The 17,102-nt window shown below is 58.4% G+C and overlaps 1 long non-coding RNA gene and 1 gene segment (V, D, J or C); both read right to left on the bottom strand.

Moving 5' to 3' along the window:
• Nucleotides 1-8,037: 8,037 nt before the first annotated feature.
• On the bottom strand, nt 8,038-10,652 carry LOC107543936 (immunoglobulin heavy constant delta-like). The segment is given in 3 exon segments: nt 8,038-8,388; nt 9,964-10,380; nt 10,631-10,652. Coding segments are annotated over 3 exon segments (729 nt in total).
• Nucleotides 10,653-10,926: 274 nt separating this feature from the next.
• LOC148093968 (uncharacterized) lies at nt 10,927-15,128 on the bottom strand. The gene is made up of 3 exons (XR_015716545.1): nt 15,005-15,128; nt 11,330-11,587; nt 10,927-11,006 (listed from the first exon to the last, which is right to left on the bottom strand). It is a non-coding gene; the product is annotated as an uncharacterized LOC148093968 (long non-coding RNA).
• Nucleotides 15,129-17,102: the final 1,974 nt, after the last annotated feature.

The raw sequence follows: 17,102 nt of genomic DNA, 5'->3' as shown, positions 1-17,102 counted from the left end.
GCTCTTTCTTGATTCCCATTTTCATGGGCTATCTTTTCCATCTCTTCACTTTCAGCTCACGTGTGTCCCTAAATCTGAAGCGAGCCTCCTGTAGACGGCACACATTCGTGGGAATGAAAAACGGGCTCCCTAACAAATACGACAGGTTCGGTGACAGTAACCTCACTGGGTGATCTGATCAAGAATCCCAACCAGGCAGGTCGTGGTGGGTCCTCACGCCCCAGGCCTGTAACTTCGCTACTAAAAAGCTTATCTTGGCCGTAAGCCAGCCTTGTCCACTGTTCTTGGGCATCGAGGTTGACATACTGTTGAAACGCCAGAGTGATCCTCTTTTCAGACCCCTCGGAGGTGTAGCCACCCTCAGGGGAGCACACGGTGCCAGACCTACGGTGTCCCTTGCTCTCTCCCGCCTCCCTGTGATCTGCCCTCCTCCCCCCCGTAGCTCCAAAGGCATAAACTCTCGGTCCCCAGAGCGTCTGGGAGCTTGCTAACGGCATGGCGTCAGTTGGGTTCAAATCAAACTCTTACAAAACTTCTCTAGAGGTGATATTTGTCTTTCCTGAACTCACTTATTTCACTTAGCATAACGGTCTCCAGGCCCCCTACGAGGTCTTGAAGGGTAAGAGACCCCTCTTTTTTCACAGCTGCCCAGGACATGTATCACATGATCTCACATGTGGACCCTAAGGAACAAAATAAACAGATGAACACATTAGGTCCAGAGGCATCGGCGCATGGAAGAGACTGACAGATCTCGGGGGCCTCGGGGAGGGGCCGGGAACAGATGAACATAGAACATGCATGCGTCTGTGCGTAACCCGTGGACACAACAACAGCGTGGGGAGCCTGGGGTGGGGCAGGAAGGGAGGAAACGGGAGACATCTGTGATGCTGTCGACAATAAAACAGAGACAAAAGGCAGAAGAACGGACACACACATTCCCAGAGGCTGGGGTGTTCGTGCGTTGGCAGGTGGGCCTCGCCTTCAGCGTTGTCCTGTTCAGCCACTCCATGCCTTTTGCTTGGCGAATTTAATCCACTTATATTTAGGTTATTTATGTATAAGAAAGGGCCTAGCCCGGCCATTTTGTTAATAGCTTCCTGCCTGTCTGCCCCATGCCCCTCTTCCTTGCCGCCTTCTCCGCGTTTCACTATTTTTTGGCCGTGATAACTCTCTGATTCGCTCGTTGTTCGACGTGTGTAACGTTTAGTTACGACCGACCTGCCTGTGCACCGAAACACCCGCTAAGAGGATAGATTCTGGGTCAAGCGTTCCTCACGCACACACACACTTGCAAATAAAAATAACCCCAAGGCACAAGGAGACCCCTTGGGGTAACGGGCACGCCTGCTGCCTTGAGTGTAGCGATGGTTTCGTAGGCGGACGCACATGTCCAAGCTCACCGTATCCGGTCAATGTGTGCAGTTACTTTGTATCCCCATAAATTGTATCCCCATAAAGCTGTTAAAAAACACATTCTTAGGAGAGAAAGTGGGCGGCCAGCCCCAAAAGACACGGAGGGATCTTAACTGCGTATGGCCAAGCGAAAGAGGCTGACCGGGGAGGCTGCCGGCCTGCGGTCCCACACACGGGACGTTTGGAAAGGCACAGGGACAGAGGGAGTGGGCAGGCACGTGGCCGCCGGCGGTGCGGTGGGAGAGGGGAGAGCAGCGGCAGAGGGGCTACCGTGTGATGCTGCCGAGGGGGGCTCAGGGACGGCCGCCTAAACGGCGGGCAGCCGAGGCCGGACCACGGACAGCAGCCGGGCCTCGGGGCGCAAATGACATGCATTTGTCGAAACTCATAGATTGTATAGCGTAAGGCGTGAACCACAGCCTTAACCGTGGACGTTCGTGAATAATAATGTTTTGATGTCAGCTCATTGTTAGGACAAGTCATGATCACCGACGGGAGACATTCATTTTAGGTAGAGATGTGGCTGTTTGAGGGGCACTGAGGCAGGCGGACACTCTCTGTACTGGCTGCTTAGTGTCTCTGTAAACCTAAAACAGTGATAAAAGAAAAAAGCCTACTTATTAAAAAAGAAAACAAAAACACACACCCAGCCCAGCTAGTGAGGCTCAGTGGTTGAGGTTGGCCTATGAACCGAGGGGTTACCGGTTCGATTCCCGGTCAGGGCACGTGCCTGGGTTTAGGGCTCCATCCCCAGGGGGGACGTGAGGGAGGCAGGGGATTGATGTTTCTTTCTTTGATGTCTCTATGTCTCTATCCCTCTCCCGTCCTTTCTCTCTCAAATTAATTAAAAAACGTGTTAAAAAAAAATAAACTGAAGGTTATGCCACACAGAGAAACAAGAGCCGAGGCCCGGCAGCCGCTCGCGGGCAGCACCTGGACAGCAGCCCCGAGGCCTGGGACCCGCGTCTCCTGTGGAAAAGGCGGAAAAGGCAGCCGGCAGGAGCTCCCAGAAGCAGAAAGCATTCAGGGCCGTTTGCACGACCTCATGTGCCTCAAGGTCACGGGCTATGCCCACGTTTGGGTCTGGGAGTCCTGCGTGCATCACCCAGGGGCGCCCCGCGGAGAAGAACGGGTGCCTCCTGGGTGTGGTAGGTGGGATTCTGAGAGGGCCCCTTGTTTTAATTTTTGTTGACCGTCTTCTGGGGATATTTTCCTATTGATTTTTAGAGGGAGTGGAGGGGAGGGAGAGAGGAAGGGGTGGGGAGAGAGAGAAACATGGATGCGAGAGGCACATTGGTCGGTTGCCTCCCACACTTGCCCCGACCGGGGCTGGGGATTGGACCTGGGGCAACCCAGACACGTGCCCTTGGCTGGGCATCGAACCTGCGACTCCGGCTGGGCCTTTTCCGACCTTTGAGGCCACCAACTTCTCTTCTGATTTGGCCAGCAGGTGTGTACAGGAGTCCTTTTGTCTTTCAAGAGGTTTGGCATTTATCCACCTGTGACCCAGGGCAGGGCAGACGGCCGGCTCCCCCGGGTGTGCTGTGTGCTGGATGGGGCCGTGCTCCTTGGACTTCTGGGCAGAGTCCTGTGGCCGCTGCTGGACGTGCTTGTGGTCCGGCTCTCACGCCCTCGGCCTCTCCCTCCTCTTCTGAGCCCATGCTGTCAGGTCTCGACCCCAGCCTGCCATCGAGACTGCTCTGGGGAGTCACCCTGACCTCAGCTTTGCTGGACCCATGAGCAGACCTGCTGGGAACCCTGGGCACAGCTGGGATACTTGCCCCTCTTGGTTCGGGTGCTCGGGGTCCTGCTGCTCTGCCTGGTCCCTCTGGCTCCTGCTTTCCGTGGCTGCGAGTCCCCCCTCCTCCTGGCCTCTCTCCTTGGGCCTCTCTTTTTCGCTCTCTCCTCCTTGGTCATCTCAGCCCGTCCTGGGAGTACAGATGCCGCCTGTGTGCTGATGGCCCCCAGGTCTGATCCTCCCCGCTGACTTGCTCTGGGACCACAGTCATGTCTCTGTGCTGTGTCCCATCCCAGCATCACCCCGGGACAGCTAGTCAGCAGCTGTACCCACCACCCTGAAAGGGGAACCCCTGAGTCCCTGAGCTCAGGAAACAGCCACTCCATTCGGGCTGTCACCCTTCACTCCACACACCCATTGGCCCTACCTTCCAGGGATGTGATCCGAACACCTGTCCCCCCATTCCCAGCCTGTCCCTCACTTGACTTCTGCTCCCATCCCTGGGAGGTCCCTCGGGGCCCCCCATCCCCCAGAGTGAAGCCCAAAGCTCAAGCCGAGGCTAGTGCAGCCCCGCCGGCCAGCCCTGCTGTCTCCCCACCTGCCCTCGCTGCCCCGCTGGCCATCCCACTGCTCCTTGAACTTGCAAAGCACATTTCTGCCCCAGGCTCTTCTCGCCTCCTGCTCCTTCTGCCTAAAATGTGCCTGCTCTGACCCTCTGCTGACCCTTCTAAGGAAGGGTCCTGGACGTCTACTAAGCACACCTAGTGTGAGTGCTCCTGTCCTTGTCTGGCTTTTTTGCCCCTCACAGGCCATTTATCCGTTTTCAATTGGATTGTGCGTCCACCAGCAGGACGATATGCCACTGCGCAGGCACATTGCGTGTCTGCACCTTGACGCCTGCTTGGCACACAGCAGGTCGTCAGTGAGTGAAGGGCCAGTTGACTGAAGCCAGTGTTCTTTGATTACTTTTGACTCAGTGATTACATGGGTTTCATTGGTCGCCTGCATCTACAGCCCACTGGAAATGTCTTCTGCCCACCTTGCAGGGAAAGCTTTTCCTTTCAGGTTTATCCCACTCGCTGTGTTGTTTACTAGGACTCTGTGATGGCTGAATTTATGGGGCAGCTTGGCTCTGCCACAGTGCCCAGCCATTTGGTCAGACACTGATTCAGAGAGTGAAGTATTCTAAAAATGTGGTTACCATTTAAATCAGTAGACTCTGAGTGAAGCAGATTGCCCTCTGTAGCGTGGTGGGCCTTGTCCAATCAGTGGAAGGCTTTATGAGGAAAAAGGCTGAGGCTCCCTGAGGAAGAGGGAATTCTACCTCCAGATGGCTTTCATTGCAACATTAATTCTTCCCTGGTTCCTGGGCTGTGGATCTGCCTTACAGATTTTGGACTCACGAAGACTTAACAATCACTTGAGCCAATTCCTTAAACTCTCTCTCTCTCTCTCTCTCTCTCTCTCTCTATATATATATATATATGCACACATACACACACATATATATGCATCTATCTATCTATCATCTATCTATATCATCTATCTATCTCTTCAATCTCACCTCTCTTCTCTCTGAGCAGCACTGCCTAATACAGATTCCTTTGAATGGCAGACACTTTGGTCACTTTCTCTCCCATAGCATTTTACTTTGTTTATAGGAACTTTATTCTTATACATATTTAATTTGTTTTGTAGGCAGGTTTATCAGTTTTATTTTGAAAGTTCCTGGCCTTGGTATCATTCTGAGAAAGGACTTATCTACCCCAAGAGGACGCATTTCCCTTAACGCCCTCGGTCAGGTGTCTGGCGTGCGTCACCATGGCCCAGGCTCTGCTTTGTCCTGACAGCGAGGGCAGGGGTCCCGACTCTCCTCTGAGGTCCCGTCCCAGCCCTTGTCTCCCAGAGTGAACTCAGCACACCGCAGGCTGCCCGGGGTCAGTCAGGAGTGGGAATCGGAGCCTTGGCCAGAGACCGCAGCCTGATTTCTGCCCAGGTCCTGGAAGCCTCACTGCACAAGCTGGGGGCCAGGACAGGCTCAGATCCCCCCAAACAGCAAGACAGAGGGGTCAGGTGGGCCCCAGGCTGGTGCTGGCTAGTGAATTCCATGCTGCAGACCAGGCTTGTCAAGCCTTGATTTAGGTGTGTGTGTGTGTGTCCTGTTTATTACAACCACTGGAAACAGATGTTTCTGCCCTGAGATGGTGGCATCCCCGCGGGGAGGCCGCAGTGACTCGGGGGAGCTGCAGAGGGTACAGGAAAACTGCCCTGGCCCTCAAGTCTCAGGGCTGGGTTAAGGCCTGTGGCCATGGTGCAGGGGGTGTCACACAGCTTTGTGAAGGGAAATGGGCTCCGGGGGCCCACTGAGACCTTCACATGCCTCCGGGGGACCGGTTCCCGTAGGGGGGCAGAGACCAGGACGTGTTTACTGGAGATGAAAAGGGGAAGTCGAACCGAAGGCAGCCCCTAGCTCTCTGAAACCACCTGACAGCTCCAAGGTGCTGGCAGGGCCGGTGCCCCAGGCAGGGTCCTGGCCAGGGTTGGTGGCCCTTCGGCACCTGAAAGTTTGCAGGTCAGGCGTGCGTGGATGATCACGTGCTTCATACTGGGTGTTTTTATAAGTGTGTTTCCCGGACAGAATGAAGCTCTAGACCCCTGGGCCCAGCCAGGCGCCCACAGGCTCAGGGGAACCATGGGCCAGGGGCTTTGGTGCCCGGCCTTCCTCCTGGCCTCCTAGCAGCCTGTGGATGGGGTTTTCCTGTGCAAATCCAAGGGCAGAGGGAAAAGTCAGTACCTGCTCCCTTGGGAACAACCAGGTGGCAGCTGTGATCCCACGGGGGTCTCTTTAGGGTGGGGTGGGGCTGGAGGACGTGGCTCAGGGCAGAAGGCCCAGCATTGCTGCCTTTGAGGCTCTGAGACCTCTCAGCCCCCCGCCAGACGCCCCTCCACCCTCTCCTCAGTCATTCATTTGTTCACTCCTCCCTTCAGTGGCTGTGGGTGCTGGGTGTGCACTGTCCTCACAGATTTAGGGTGGAGATGGAGGCAGGCCCGACCTCGGGGACACACAGGTCATGAAGCACTGGGATGGAGAGGAGCGGGCGCGGGGGCCTTGAGGAGGTGGTGTTCACAGGTCTGGCTGCCAGCGGGTTGGGCTGGATGCGCCTTGACCTAGCCCTGGCGTGATGGGAGCCCACTGGTGGCTGCCAGGACAGTTCAGATTTCAATAGACCACACTGGCCGTGGGGAGAGAGGGGGCAACCTGGAGGCAGGTGAAGCTGCCTGGAGCTCCAGGCTGGAGGTGACGGGCCTGGACGGAGCCGCGGGTGGTGGTGCAGGAGGTCAGCCTGGCACAGAGGTGGGCTGAGGGCTGTAGGTCCACTTGGAGGGTGAGCAGAGTGGGTGAGGCGAACTTCAGAGGGAAGTTGCATTGCTACGACAGAGGGTGCACCTGTAGCAGTTGAGGTGGACAGGCAGGGATGCGGACTTTCGCAAGGCTGGGCCTGAGCCAAAGGCACCCTGACCTCACGCTCTCATGCGTGTTTGCTGAGGGCTTTCCACCTGCTGGCTGGGTCCTACCTGTCGGGGCCACGAGGGAGCAAGGGAGAGCTCTGTGCTCTCAGCGGCAAATTTCTAGGTGCAGACCGAGAATAATCGACAGGTCTACTAAGCGAGCCGCAGAATGTGCTGGAAGGGTGGGGAGGAAGCTCGGCGGGGAGGGGCTGGGGCCTGGGGTTTCCATTAGGGGCGTTGGGACTTCGCGCGGACATGAAGGTGAGAGGAGGGAGCCTCGGAGTCTGGGACAGCCTGCCGAGGGGACAGAGGTGAGGGCCGAGGGGCGGAAGCCAGAGCAGGTGGGGCCCACCCGAGGACCCCATTCTTATTTCTGGTAAAACGTGAGGGCCTTTCGGGCTGTGGGAATCTGAGGTCTCATCTAAGATCTTGAAGCTGGGCTCCTGGGTGGGTGGGGAGGAGGCCCTGCAGGTGCGACCCTGGGCCACCCGGCATGGCCACAGCTCGGCCACGGGGGGAGCCCAGGGCAGGGGATCGCAGGGACGGGATGGGGGGTGTCCGCTCACAGCCTGGCTGGGCTCCAGTCGGGGTGAGAGCGGGTCGTGCTTCCCGGCAGGCTCCCGGGAGGGTCCAAGTGGCCTTTCCAGCTCCTGGGGCACGCTCGCCCCTTGGCTTCGGCTGGCCCGTGGCCGCGGCAGCACAGGGTGACCTGCCAGCTCCTCCCTGCGATGACCACGTACGGTGACGAGGGAACCTCCCGTCTCAACATCCCGAGCTGACAGGTTCCAGGAACACGCGTGAGGCGTGCGTGTTGTCCGCAGCCCGGCACATGCGTGCCTTGCGCGTGTGCGTGTCTGTATGTGCGCCGTGTGTGCAGGGGCGTGGCTGCTCGTGTGCCCTGTGCGTGCGTGCTCCTGGTGAGCTGTGTGTGAGGACGCATCTGCGCACCCGGGGGGAGCCCGCACGTGTGCGCTTCCTGTGGGGCCGGCCTGCCGCCCACTCCCGCCCTGCGCAGGGCTGCCTGGGTCCTCAGGGGCAGCCCCGGCCCACGGCCTGAAACGAATCCCGAGGGCTGGGGCAGAGACAGGAGGCAGGGCAAGGAGCCAGAACTGTTTATGGGGCCAGCCAGTGGGAGGGAGGGGGACAGTGCCTGGGTCAGGGTGGGATCTGTGGGCCGGGAGGCTGGCAGCCAGGGGGGCTCCCAGCAGGGGTTCCCGGAGCAGCAGGTGCAAGGATCCGGCTCAGCTGGGGCCTCTCCTCTTCTCTGGAGGATGGGCCCAGGTTCCTGTGTCTGGGTCCCATGTGCCCAGGGAATCAGGGGCCCTCCCTCTTGCCCGTGTGAGAGTGGCCACCAGTGTCTGTCCCTTGGAGGGCTGTGGCCGAGGGGGCGTGTGCAGTCCTCTCTCCAAGAGCTGCGAGGGCCCGGGCGGCGCCTCAGGCAGGGTGGGTGCCCACGGCCCACCGCCGCCCGGCAAGGTTTTCCGGGCTCCGCACAGTCCCTGGCCGGCTCCAGCGTGCCTCCTGGAAGGACATCTTGTCCGCACCGCCCAGCGGGGCTGGGTCCCTGCCCTTAACCTTGACGAAGGTGATGAAGCCACTGTAGAGCAGGGTGAGGAGGAAGAGGGCCACGAACGTGGGCCACAGGTGGCCGGCGTCCTCCAGGTCCGGGTAGTTATCACAGTTCTCGTATGCGCTCTGGGGGACCCCGGGTGTCGCGACCAGTCCTGGGGGGAGGAAGCGGCACTGGCTGAGAAGGTTGGTCCTGCAGCCTTCCCGGCACCCTCCGGCGGCAGCCCCAGGCGGCTGCTCAGGGGCCCTGGCCTCCTTGAGCGCTCACCCCGTCGCCCACTTAAGCACCCGCGACCGGCCTTCTCGCGGCAGGGCCTGTGCCCGCGCCTGGCTCAGCAGAACCGGACAGCTCACGGCCCGGCCGGGCAGGCGAGCCGGAGCTGCACAGGGCAGGTGAGTGGCCGTGCAGTGTGACAGAGAGCGAGGGAGGCGTGGCAGTAAGCAGGCGGGACACCCAGGGACCGGCCCGCAGGCTGGCCGGCGGGGCTCCCTCAGAAGTGGGAGCTGTGCTGAGCTGTGGGAGACAAGATGATGCCACAGAGAGGAGGGAACCCATTCCACGCAGAAGGAACGGCGTGCGCAGTGCCCTGTAGGGGAGGCAGCCTGGCCCCCGGGGGCTGGGGAGGCTGGTGGGGCTGGTGCGGGGGCTCCAATGTGGGGCGAGAGGGCGGTGCGGCCCGGAAAGCAGCGGGGAGCCGTGGGAGGGCTGTGAGCAAGAGCATGCTGCCCGGGTTGGGATACAGCATGGCCATCCCGCTGGATTTGTAGTGGGGGCCTTCCGGCTGCAGCCGGTGCCCGGAGAGTCGGGGGGGGCTGCTGGGCCAGCTGGAGGTGGCACGGGGTGTGGGAGGCAAGCGGGGACCCTGACAATAAAAAGCTGGCACAACTTTGCTTCTGTGAGTTTTATTCTTTGAGTAATCAGTGATTAGTTCCTCTCATCCGCTCCACACTCAGGGGTCCACGGTGAGTTGGAACCTTCAAGGGCAGCGTCCCATTGCCACAGATACTGTGAGAGGCGTGGGGCCCAGGCGGGAGTCCGGGCATGGTGGTCGGATCTCCCATGAGCAGCCCAGGGGCCAGGGCCGTCTTCGCAGACCCGCTGAGTATGGAGCTGTGGACACCGAGCATAGGTCAGCTAGGTGAGCAGCTGGGCGGCAGGGTGGCGTCCTGCTCGCCGCCCGGCCCAGCGTGTCCACCCCATCTCACTGGGGCCACGAGGGCAAGGGCTGGGCAGGGCCTGGGTGCTGTGCCTGCCTGGGTGGCCTGGCAGGAAGCTTCAGAGGGGAGGGTGAGCCCTGGACTCTCTGTGAGCTCCCTACCCTGTGGGTCCCTGTCCCCTCCACAGTCAGCCTGCGATCAGGCCCCCACTCCTGGCTCCCGAGTCGCTGACCTTGGTTGGGACAGGTTTGGGGTCCTTGGGGCCTGGAGAGGCTCAGACATCCCTGGGAGGGCAGCTGTTGTGACCACCCCCACGTCCACCCAGGGGAGGCCCCTGCTCTCTATCCAGTGCCGGTTGTATCTTCACAAGAAATGGCTGCTTCTTGGGGCGTGGCAGGGGAGACCCCCACCTCCCACCCTCCTGGGCCCGCCCGCAGGGTGGGGACAGTGAGTGCAAAGCCCAGACGCCAAGCCAGCCGGGGTGGGGCTGCCCCAGGGAATGGCACAGACGCTTAGCCGCTTAGCCGCAGCCCGGCTGCCCACCCCCAGCCCTGGGCCTGTGGGTGACTCACCCCCAGTGTTCAGGCTCCAGCTGCCGCTGAGCAGTTTCCCTGAGGCCGGGTGCCTGACCTCACACGTGTAGGTGGCCAGCTGAGGGTTGGGGGCGGCCGGGACCCGCAGGACGCTCCACATGCTGAAGGTGCTATTCCCAGGCTGGGCCGTGGGGGCCGTGGTGGTAAACCAAGAGGAGGGCACCTGGTGCTGGCCCTCCTGCCAGCTGAGGTGGAGCTTTGGGGGTGAGAAGCCGGACACCTCGCACAGGAGCCAGGAGGCTGCCCCGGCAGGAGCATGGGTGCCCGGCGTGGACAGGACTTGGACTACAAGGCCGCTGGGTGCCGTGGCGGCTGCAGGGAGAAGCCTGGTTGTGCTTGGGTCGCCAGACGGCTTTGGAGAATGCCTGTCCTCGGCGGGGGAGGCGGCCAGAGGGGCTGTTGAGAGAGGGCATGTGAGGCCTCTGGCCCGTTCCCCTCCCTTCTCCCCACAGTCCTTGCCCCAAGGGACTGGCCTCTGAGAAAGGGGTCCAGTGGGCTTCCCAGTTTCTGGCTGGGAGCGGCTGGGGGGCACTGTGAGGGGAGTGGGTGGGTGGGTGAGGCAGGATCTCCTCCTCCTGGGCCTCTCTGTGCCCCCAGCCTGTGAGGGTGCAGCCCTGTCTTCCCTGCTCTGAGGCCTGAGACCCACCATGCCTGTATCGTTCTTTCATGTTCCCTGAGTGTGCCTTCTGGTTCTGGGGGACCTTGTCTGCTCGGCGGTTGTGACCTGTGTGGCTCCCCAGATATGAGGGGTCTGGGTGGCACCCAGACAGGGCATGGCAGTAGGTGCTCGGTAGCTATAAGTTCAGGGCTCCACCCTTCCTGACCAGGATGTGACTTGGAGATTCCCAGGAGAAGTCATGGAGGGCTGCCTGAAGGAGGCAGCCAGGGCCATGGGCAGGCAGGTGGGGGTATGCTGGCCGGGGGCTCCTCACCTGGGTCTGTGGCAGTGGTGGACGCTGGGGTGAGTCTCTCTGAGAAGAGTGACACAGGGGTCACCGAGGGGGCTTGAGTTTCCGCAGATGCTGAAAAAAGAGGAGCAGTGGGCAGCCAAAGTCAGAGAGCATCGTGGACCCAGGTGGGAAGGGCTGCCAGGTGGACTGGAAGACGTGGGTAGGGAGGAGGGGAGGGGGCTGGGTGGGGTAGACTTGCGCTCAGCTGCTGCCTTCTGTGCTCTGGGGACAGGGGCGAAGGGACTGGGTTCGGGTGCTGGAGCAGCTGAGGATGGGGTAGGGGGTAGGGAGCTGCTCTGAGGGGTGGCTGGGTGCCCAGTCGGGGCCCAGCCCCTGTTTCGGTCTTCAGGGTCAGGACTTGGTGGACGTGCTGGAACATGCTGGAGGCCACCCACCTGGCCACTGGAGGGTCTGGGATGTTCCACCGGCGCTACAGCTGTGCAGGCCGGGCTTCCAGGCGATGATTTGGTAGAAGATGTAGGTGACTTTCTCCTCCATCTGCGTGATCAGGGTCTTATCCATAAACAGTTTCTTACTCCCCATGTGCCAGGTGGCCCAGTTGTACCCCGTCACAAAGCAGGCCAGGGTCACGGTGGCGCCTTCTTTTGGGGCTTTGCACCCCGGGGTCATGGCTAACAAGGATACGGATACACCTGGGGACAGACAGAATGGTGCTTCTGAGGTTGGGCACCCCCAAGGGCACAGGGTGGTGGGGGAGGGAGAGGCCCCGGTCCTGGGGACCTGGGAGGGCCCTGGAGGGGAGGTCTAGACAACCCTCTGCTCAGTCCCTTGGACCCTCAGTCCCCCTGTTCTATGCATCTCCTGTTCTAACCCCTGCCATGGGGCCCACTGAGGGGTGGAGAGATACCCCAGTTCAGAGTGTACCCTGGGAGATGGGCCCTGGGGCCCTCAGCTGTCCGGCAGGGGAGGCACTGTGTGGCTGGACTTGTGTGTCATCCCCTGAGCAGCACTGACATCAGACCTTCCTGTCCCCAACTCCTGCTCCCAAGGGCTCTGCTACTTGGGGACCAGCCCGTGGGTCTTTGGTCTCAGAGGAGGCATTCAGCATTGTCCTGGGGTGAGGTGGGGTGCATGGCTCCAGCAGCCAATGTCCAGGCTGGTGGCACCCTGTACGTGCTCTAGGTCTGGACCCTTGTAGAGCTGTCACTCATGGACGCTGGGCTCTGGGGCTGGCAGCTCCCTCGTCCTTCCCATGGGGACCCTGTGACCAAGGTGGATGAGCCAATGCTGGGCGCCTGAGGGCACTGCTCTTAGTCTCATTCTGCCTTTTCTTCTGGCCCCCGTTTCCCCACCACCATACTGCCTGTCAGTGCTGGGACAGGGCCACATGTCCCTGTGATTCAGCTGGCATGGAGGCCGTCTGGCTGGGTGGTGGCACCGTGCCCTCTCCGCGGGTCCCCTGGTGGCAGAGCTCACCACCCTACTCTCCGGAGCATCTGGTGACCCTGCTCTCATATTTTCCTGGGCTTTCTCAGCAGGGCTATCTGCCACCCCCCGATAAGGTAATGTCCTGCCGGAGTCGGGCGGCTCCAAATCCCATAGGACTTTGTCCTTATAGGAGGGGACTTGGGCACAGAGACATGCACAGGGAGAAGCCACGCATAGAGGAAGCTCTACAAGCCAAGGACGCCAGAGCCCCTGGGGCAGGGGTGGGGAGGCCCTGGCTGTCCTCTTATGGCCTCCGGGCACTGTCCCTGTGACCCTTGACCTTGACTCCCAGCCTCTAGGACTAAGACAGTGAATTTCTGTTGTTTAAGCCCCTGGGCCTGTGGGACTTGGGTACAGCCACCTGTAGGAAACAAATGCAGACTTTAGTACCAGAAGTGGGGTGTGATGGCACCAACACCTAGGAGTGTGGAGGCCTGGAGAGTCTGAGGTGACTATTAGAAAAACCCAAACTGGGGAGCACTGGAGACCTTGCGTCTCAGCATTGTCATCAAGTTGGCTCAAATAAATTTTTATAAAATTCTCTACAGAGGGGGTCTGGAAGACGGTGGTGCAGTAGGGAGATTTTTCTCCCACCTCTTCCGAGAATATACCTGGAACTAAGCTAAGTTGGAGAGCATTCATCCTGAAATACCAGCTGAAGATTGACCGAAGAGGAGACTTTTAAATAAGGAAGGGCAGAAACTACCTCGAGACTGGGCCCGTACAACAGCTCGCGTGCCGTGGTCCGGGTTGAGCCTCACAGTTAGCCAACCTGAGAGGAGATCCCAACCACGAACAAGGCAGTAATCAAGACTCAGTTACAACAGAACCCCAAGAGCACACAAAAAAGGCACCTCTGGAGCATCCAGCTCAGGGCCGCAAGGAGACTGTGCCACTGGGTCCCAAAGGACACTTACTACAAAGCCCACCCTGCAAAGAATGGGAGCCATAGCAGGTCTACCTAATAGAAACAAACGAAAGAGACAATTAAAATGGGGAGACAAAGAAACAGCCCACACATGAAAGAAAAGGAGGACTATCTAGAAAAAGACGTAAATGAGATGGAGGTAAGCAGTTTATAAGACATAGAGTTCAGAGTAATGGTTTTAAGGATTGAACTTAGCGGGTCAAAGACGGCGGTGGACTGAGTGGGAGCGACACTGACGCTCTCCCAGGACCAAACTGGAACTACAACTAAACTATAGAAAAACCATCTTCAACTGAAGACGAGCTGGGGAGCACCCTCATAATCCAGGAGGAAAAGGGGAGGCCACATAGAGACGGGTAGGAAGTGCGGGAGCACGAGAGGGCTGGCTGGGCTCCCACAGGCAGCAGCTGAAGGTCCGGAGGGAGAGCTCAGCTGTGGGGGGTTCCCACTGACGACTCTGGGGCCTCAACCCCTCGTGGGGCTCCCCAGCCCAGAGCACCAGCCCTGAGAGAGGTGCCCACAAAACATGTGGCTGTGAAAAGCAGCCGGGTTTCTATCTGCCAGGGAGGGATGGCTGGAAATGCAGGCCCCCTCTTCAAGAGCCAAGGCACAGAGTTTCGTGTGCACCACTCACCTTGGGCTCCGGCAGAGGGAGGGCAGAGTGGACCGGAGCTGTGTGGGGAGAGTCTGGGGTCGTGGGCTTTGGAGATAGAGCTCAGAGGGCACCCCTCTGGATTCCTGTGCCAAGTCATTCCTCCATGCTGCAGAGATAGATATTTACCTTCCAAGCAGCTTTTGCCTGAGGGGGAAGCAATTGCCTCACCCTGCTGGAAAAGCTCTCACCCAGCCCAGAGGAATTTCTATAGCCTGAGGCTCATTGAGAGATAGTTAACAACCAGCTGCCCCACCCTGTGGAGTTTCTACAGCCCGAGGCTCATTAAGAGAATCCGATTAATCAGTCTGCAGCCAGAGGCAGAACTCAGCGTGCTTTGAGTCTTTGCCTGATATGTTTCTGGACCTGGGCCTTGGGAAAAGCAGACTTTGGTGTGCATCCTGGTCCTGTCCAACCCCACCCAGCCCCAGCAGAGGGGACCTCAAGCTGAGAGCTGTTGATAGCTCCAAACAGGGTGCTCAAGGCCAGTCACAAACTGCGTCTGACATTGGCCTGCACCAGAGACCCTCCAAAAAGACTGAGAGTCCTAGCAGATCTACCTAATACATAGAAACAAACCTAAACAGACAGTCATAATGGGGAGACAAAAAAACAAGCTCCAAATGAAGGAACAAGAGAAGTCTCCAGAAAAGGAGCTAAATGAAATGGAGATAAGCAACCTATCAGGTATAGGGTTCAGAATACTGATCGTTAGGATTGTTAGGATGCTCAACAGCATGAAGAAAGATACAGAAACTATGAAGGAAATGAAGAATGACAGCAGAAATAAAGAACACATTGGAAGGAATAAACAGCAGATTAGAGGAAGCTGAGGACTGGATCAGTGAATTAGAAGACAGGGTAGAAAAAAAATCACTCAATCACAACAGATCCAAAAAGAAAAAACAATTAAAAAACAGGAGGACAGATTGGGAAGCTGGTGGCACTGTGAGAAGCAGCGGAGGCCCCCACTCCCAGCCACGGACTCGATTTACTCCTAAAATTCTACGTAGCCAGCTTGGAAAAATCAGAAAAACATACCTGAGTGGATGGAGTGAGAGGGAGGAGCACTGAAGAAACATCACGAGTCCCATAAGAGAGGGGCGTAGGAAGGGGAGTCCCCCCTGAAGCCTGTGCTGGGTGCGAGCCCTGAGGCTTGGAGGCTGCAAAGCTCCCTCCTCTCAGGAGTGTGGACCAGCCTCCAGAAGCGGGGATCCCACACCCGGAGCGACGAGGGGAAGGTGTGCCCCGTGCACAGGGCAGAGGGACCCAGGGAAGCGGTGAGCCCGCGAGGAGGGGACGGCGCCTTCCTAGGAAACAAAGCCTCTAGTGGCGGCTGGTCTAATGCCCAGGGTACGGAGCATAGAGAAGGCTGTCCCAAAGGGTGTGGCACCCGAGTGGTAAGGGACCAGAGGACTGTGCTGAGCAGCCGCACACGGGGACCCTCTGCCTCCTGTGGGGCATTGTGTTGAGCCCCAAAAGCGCAGAATCTGCGAGGTGCGGGGGAGGGGAGGAGCCCTCCCGCCCTGAGCTCCCGGTGCCAGGAGGCTGGGACCTTCGACCAGACCTGAGGGTGTCCTCCTGCCCTGAGCTCCCAGTGCGGAGAGGCTGGGATCTGTAACCAGCCTTGAGGGGCCCCGTTGGTGGCCGTGAAGCCGCCCCAGCTTTGCTGAGACCAGTGGTGCAGGGAGCTGAGTGGAGCTGACTTTGGGTCCCCTCCCGCTGGGGGCCTTGGAGCGAGGGCGGCGGGACCTTGCAGGGCGGACTCTCTCCCTGTGTGTCGCTTTGTGTGTGTGTGAGTCTGATCTCGGAACTGGCCCCCACCTTCCCAGGGTGCACTGGGGGACAGACCAGCAGAGGCTGGGGTTGGGGTCTGCACAGTGGATGGTCTGAGGGGAGGTCTTGGTGCGACCAGCCAACCAGAGCTGAACAGGGAGGGGTGGAGCCCGCTGGCCTCTTCTGCAGCCGGGAGCACTGCCCCCAATAGGAAAGGGGGGGGGTCCTGTTCACTGAGGCCCCAGACACCCCCCCAGGGCACAGACCTGAGGGTGAAGGGAGAGCAGCTCACAGGAGGACTTTATAAGAACAAGACTCTCAGGGACTGTTGTTTGGGAACTGGAGGAAACGCTGAAACCCCTGCTGGGGGCTGGGCATGCACAGGGCTCACCAGAAGGTGTTTTTAATTGAACCCACTGAGCCCAGGCTGCCGAAACAGCCCAGACAGAAAAGGCAACAGGCTGAAATCAATCTGAAGCTGCAGCAGGTCAGAGCCTGGGGAACTAGAATCAGAGGACAGGGGAGGGACTGAGGAGCTGGCGCTGGAGCAGAGACTAACCCCCGCAGAGTGAGCGCCTGACAGCGACACCTCTAAGGGGAGTGACACCCTGAGCTACACTAGCCACCATGCACCCTAAAGACTCTACAGAGGACTCTGGAACAAGACCAGGCAACTATAAGGCTGCAAAATAGCTGACAAGGGAAGGTGGCCCACGGAGAGCCTCAGATCAACAATCTACCTAAGGACACCTGAGCCAAACCTAGGCAGCTCCTCACATTGGGTGATACACAAGCACCTCCCAGGAGAACGGAAATCGGCTCACAAAACAGTGACCTTCAGACAAAAAAAGGCTAAAGGAGCTCAGTACCACCAAACCAGCATTGCAAGAAATGCTAAAAGGACTGCTCTAAGAAAAAGAAGGAATAGTGAGAGAAAGGTACATCAGCATAAAGGGGAAAAATGGCATTAAATAAGTTGATATCAATAGTAACCTTAAATGTAAATGGAATAAATTGTCCAATCAAAAGACATAGGGTAGCTGAATGGATAAGAAAACAGGATCCAAATATGTGCTGTCTACAAGAGACCCACCTGAGAGCAAAAGACTCACACAGGCTAAAAGTGAAGGGATGGAGTAAAATATTCCATGCACATGGAAAGGAAAAGAAAGCTGGAGTAGCGATTCTTATTTCCGACAAAACAGACTTCAAAATAAAGACCATAACGAGAGACAAAGATGGTCACTACATAATACTAAAGGGATCAACCCAACAGGAAGAAATAACCCTTATAAACATTTATGCACCCAATACAGGAGCACCTAAATATATAAAAAATTTCTTGGGGGACTTTAAGGGGGAG

This window comes from Miniopterus natalensis, chromosome 1 (assembly GCF_054644295.1).
Source record: "Miniopterus natalensis isolate mMinNat1 chromosome 1, mMinNat1.hap1, whole genome shotgun sequence".
Taxonomy (NCBI): Eukaryota; Metazoa; Chordata; class Mammalia; order Chiroptera; family Miniopteridae; genus Miniopterus; species Miniopterus natalensis.
This window is presented reverse-complemented; position numbering and strand designations above follow the sequence as displayed.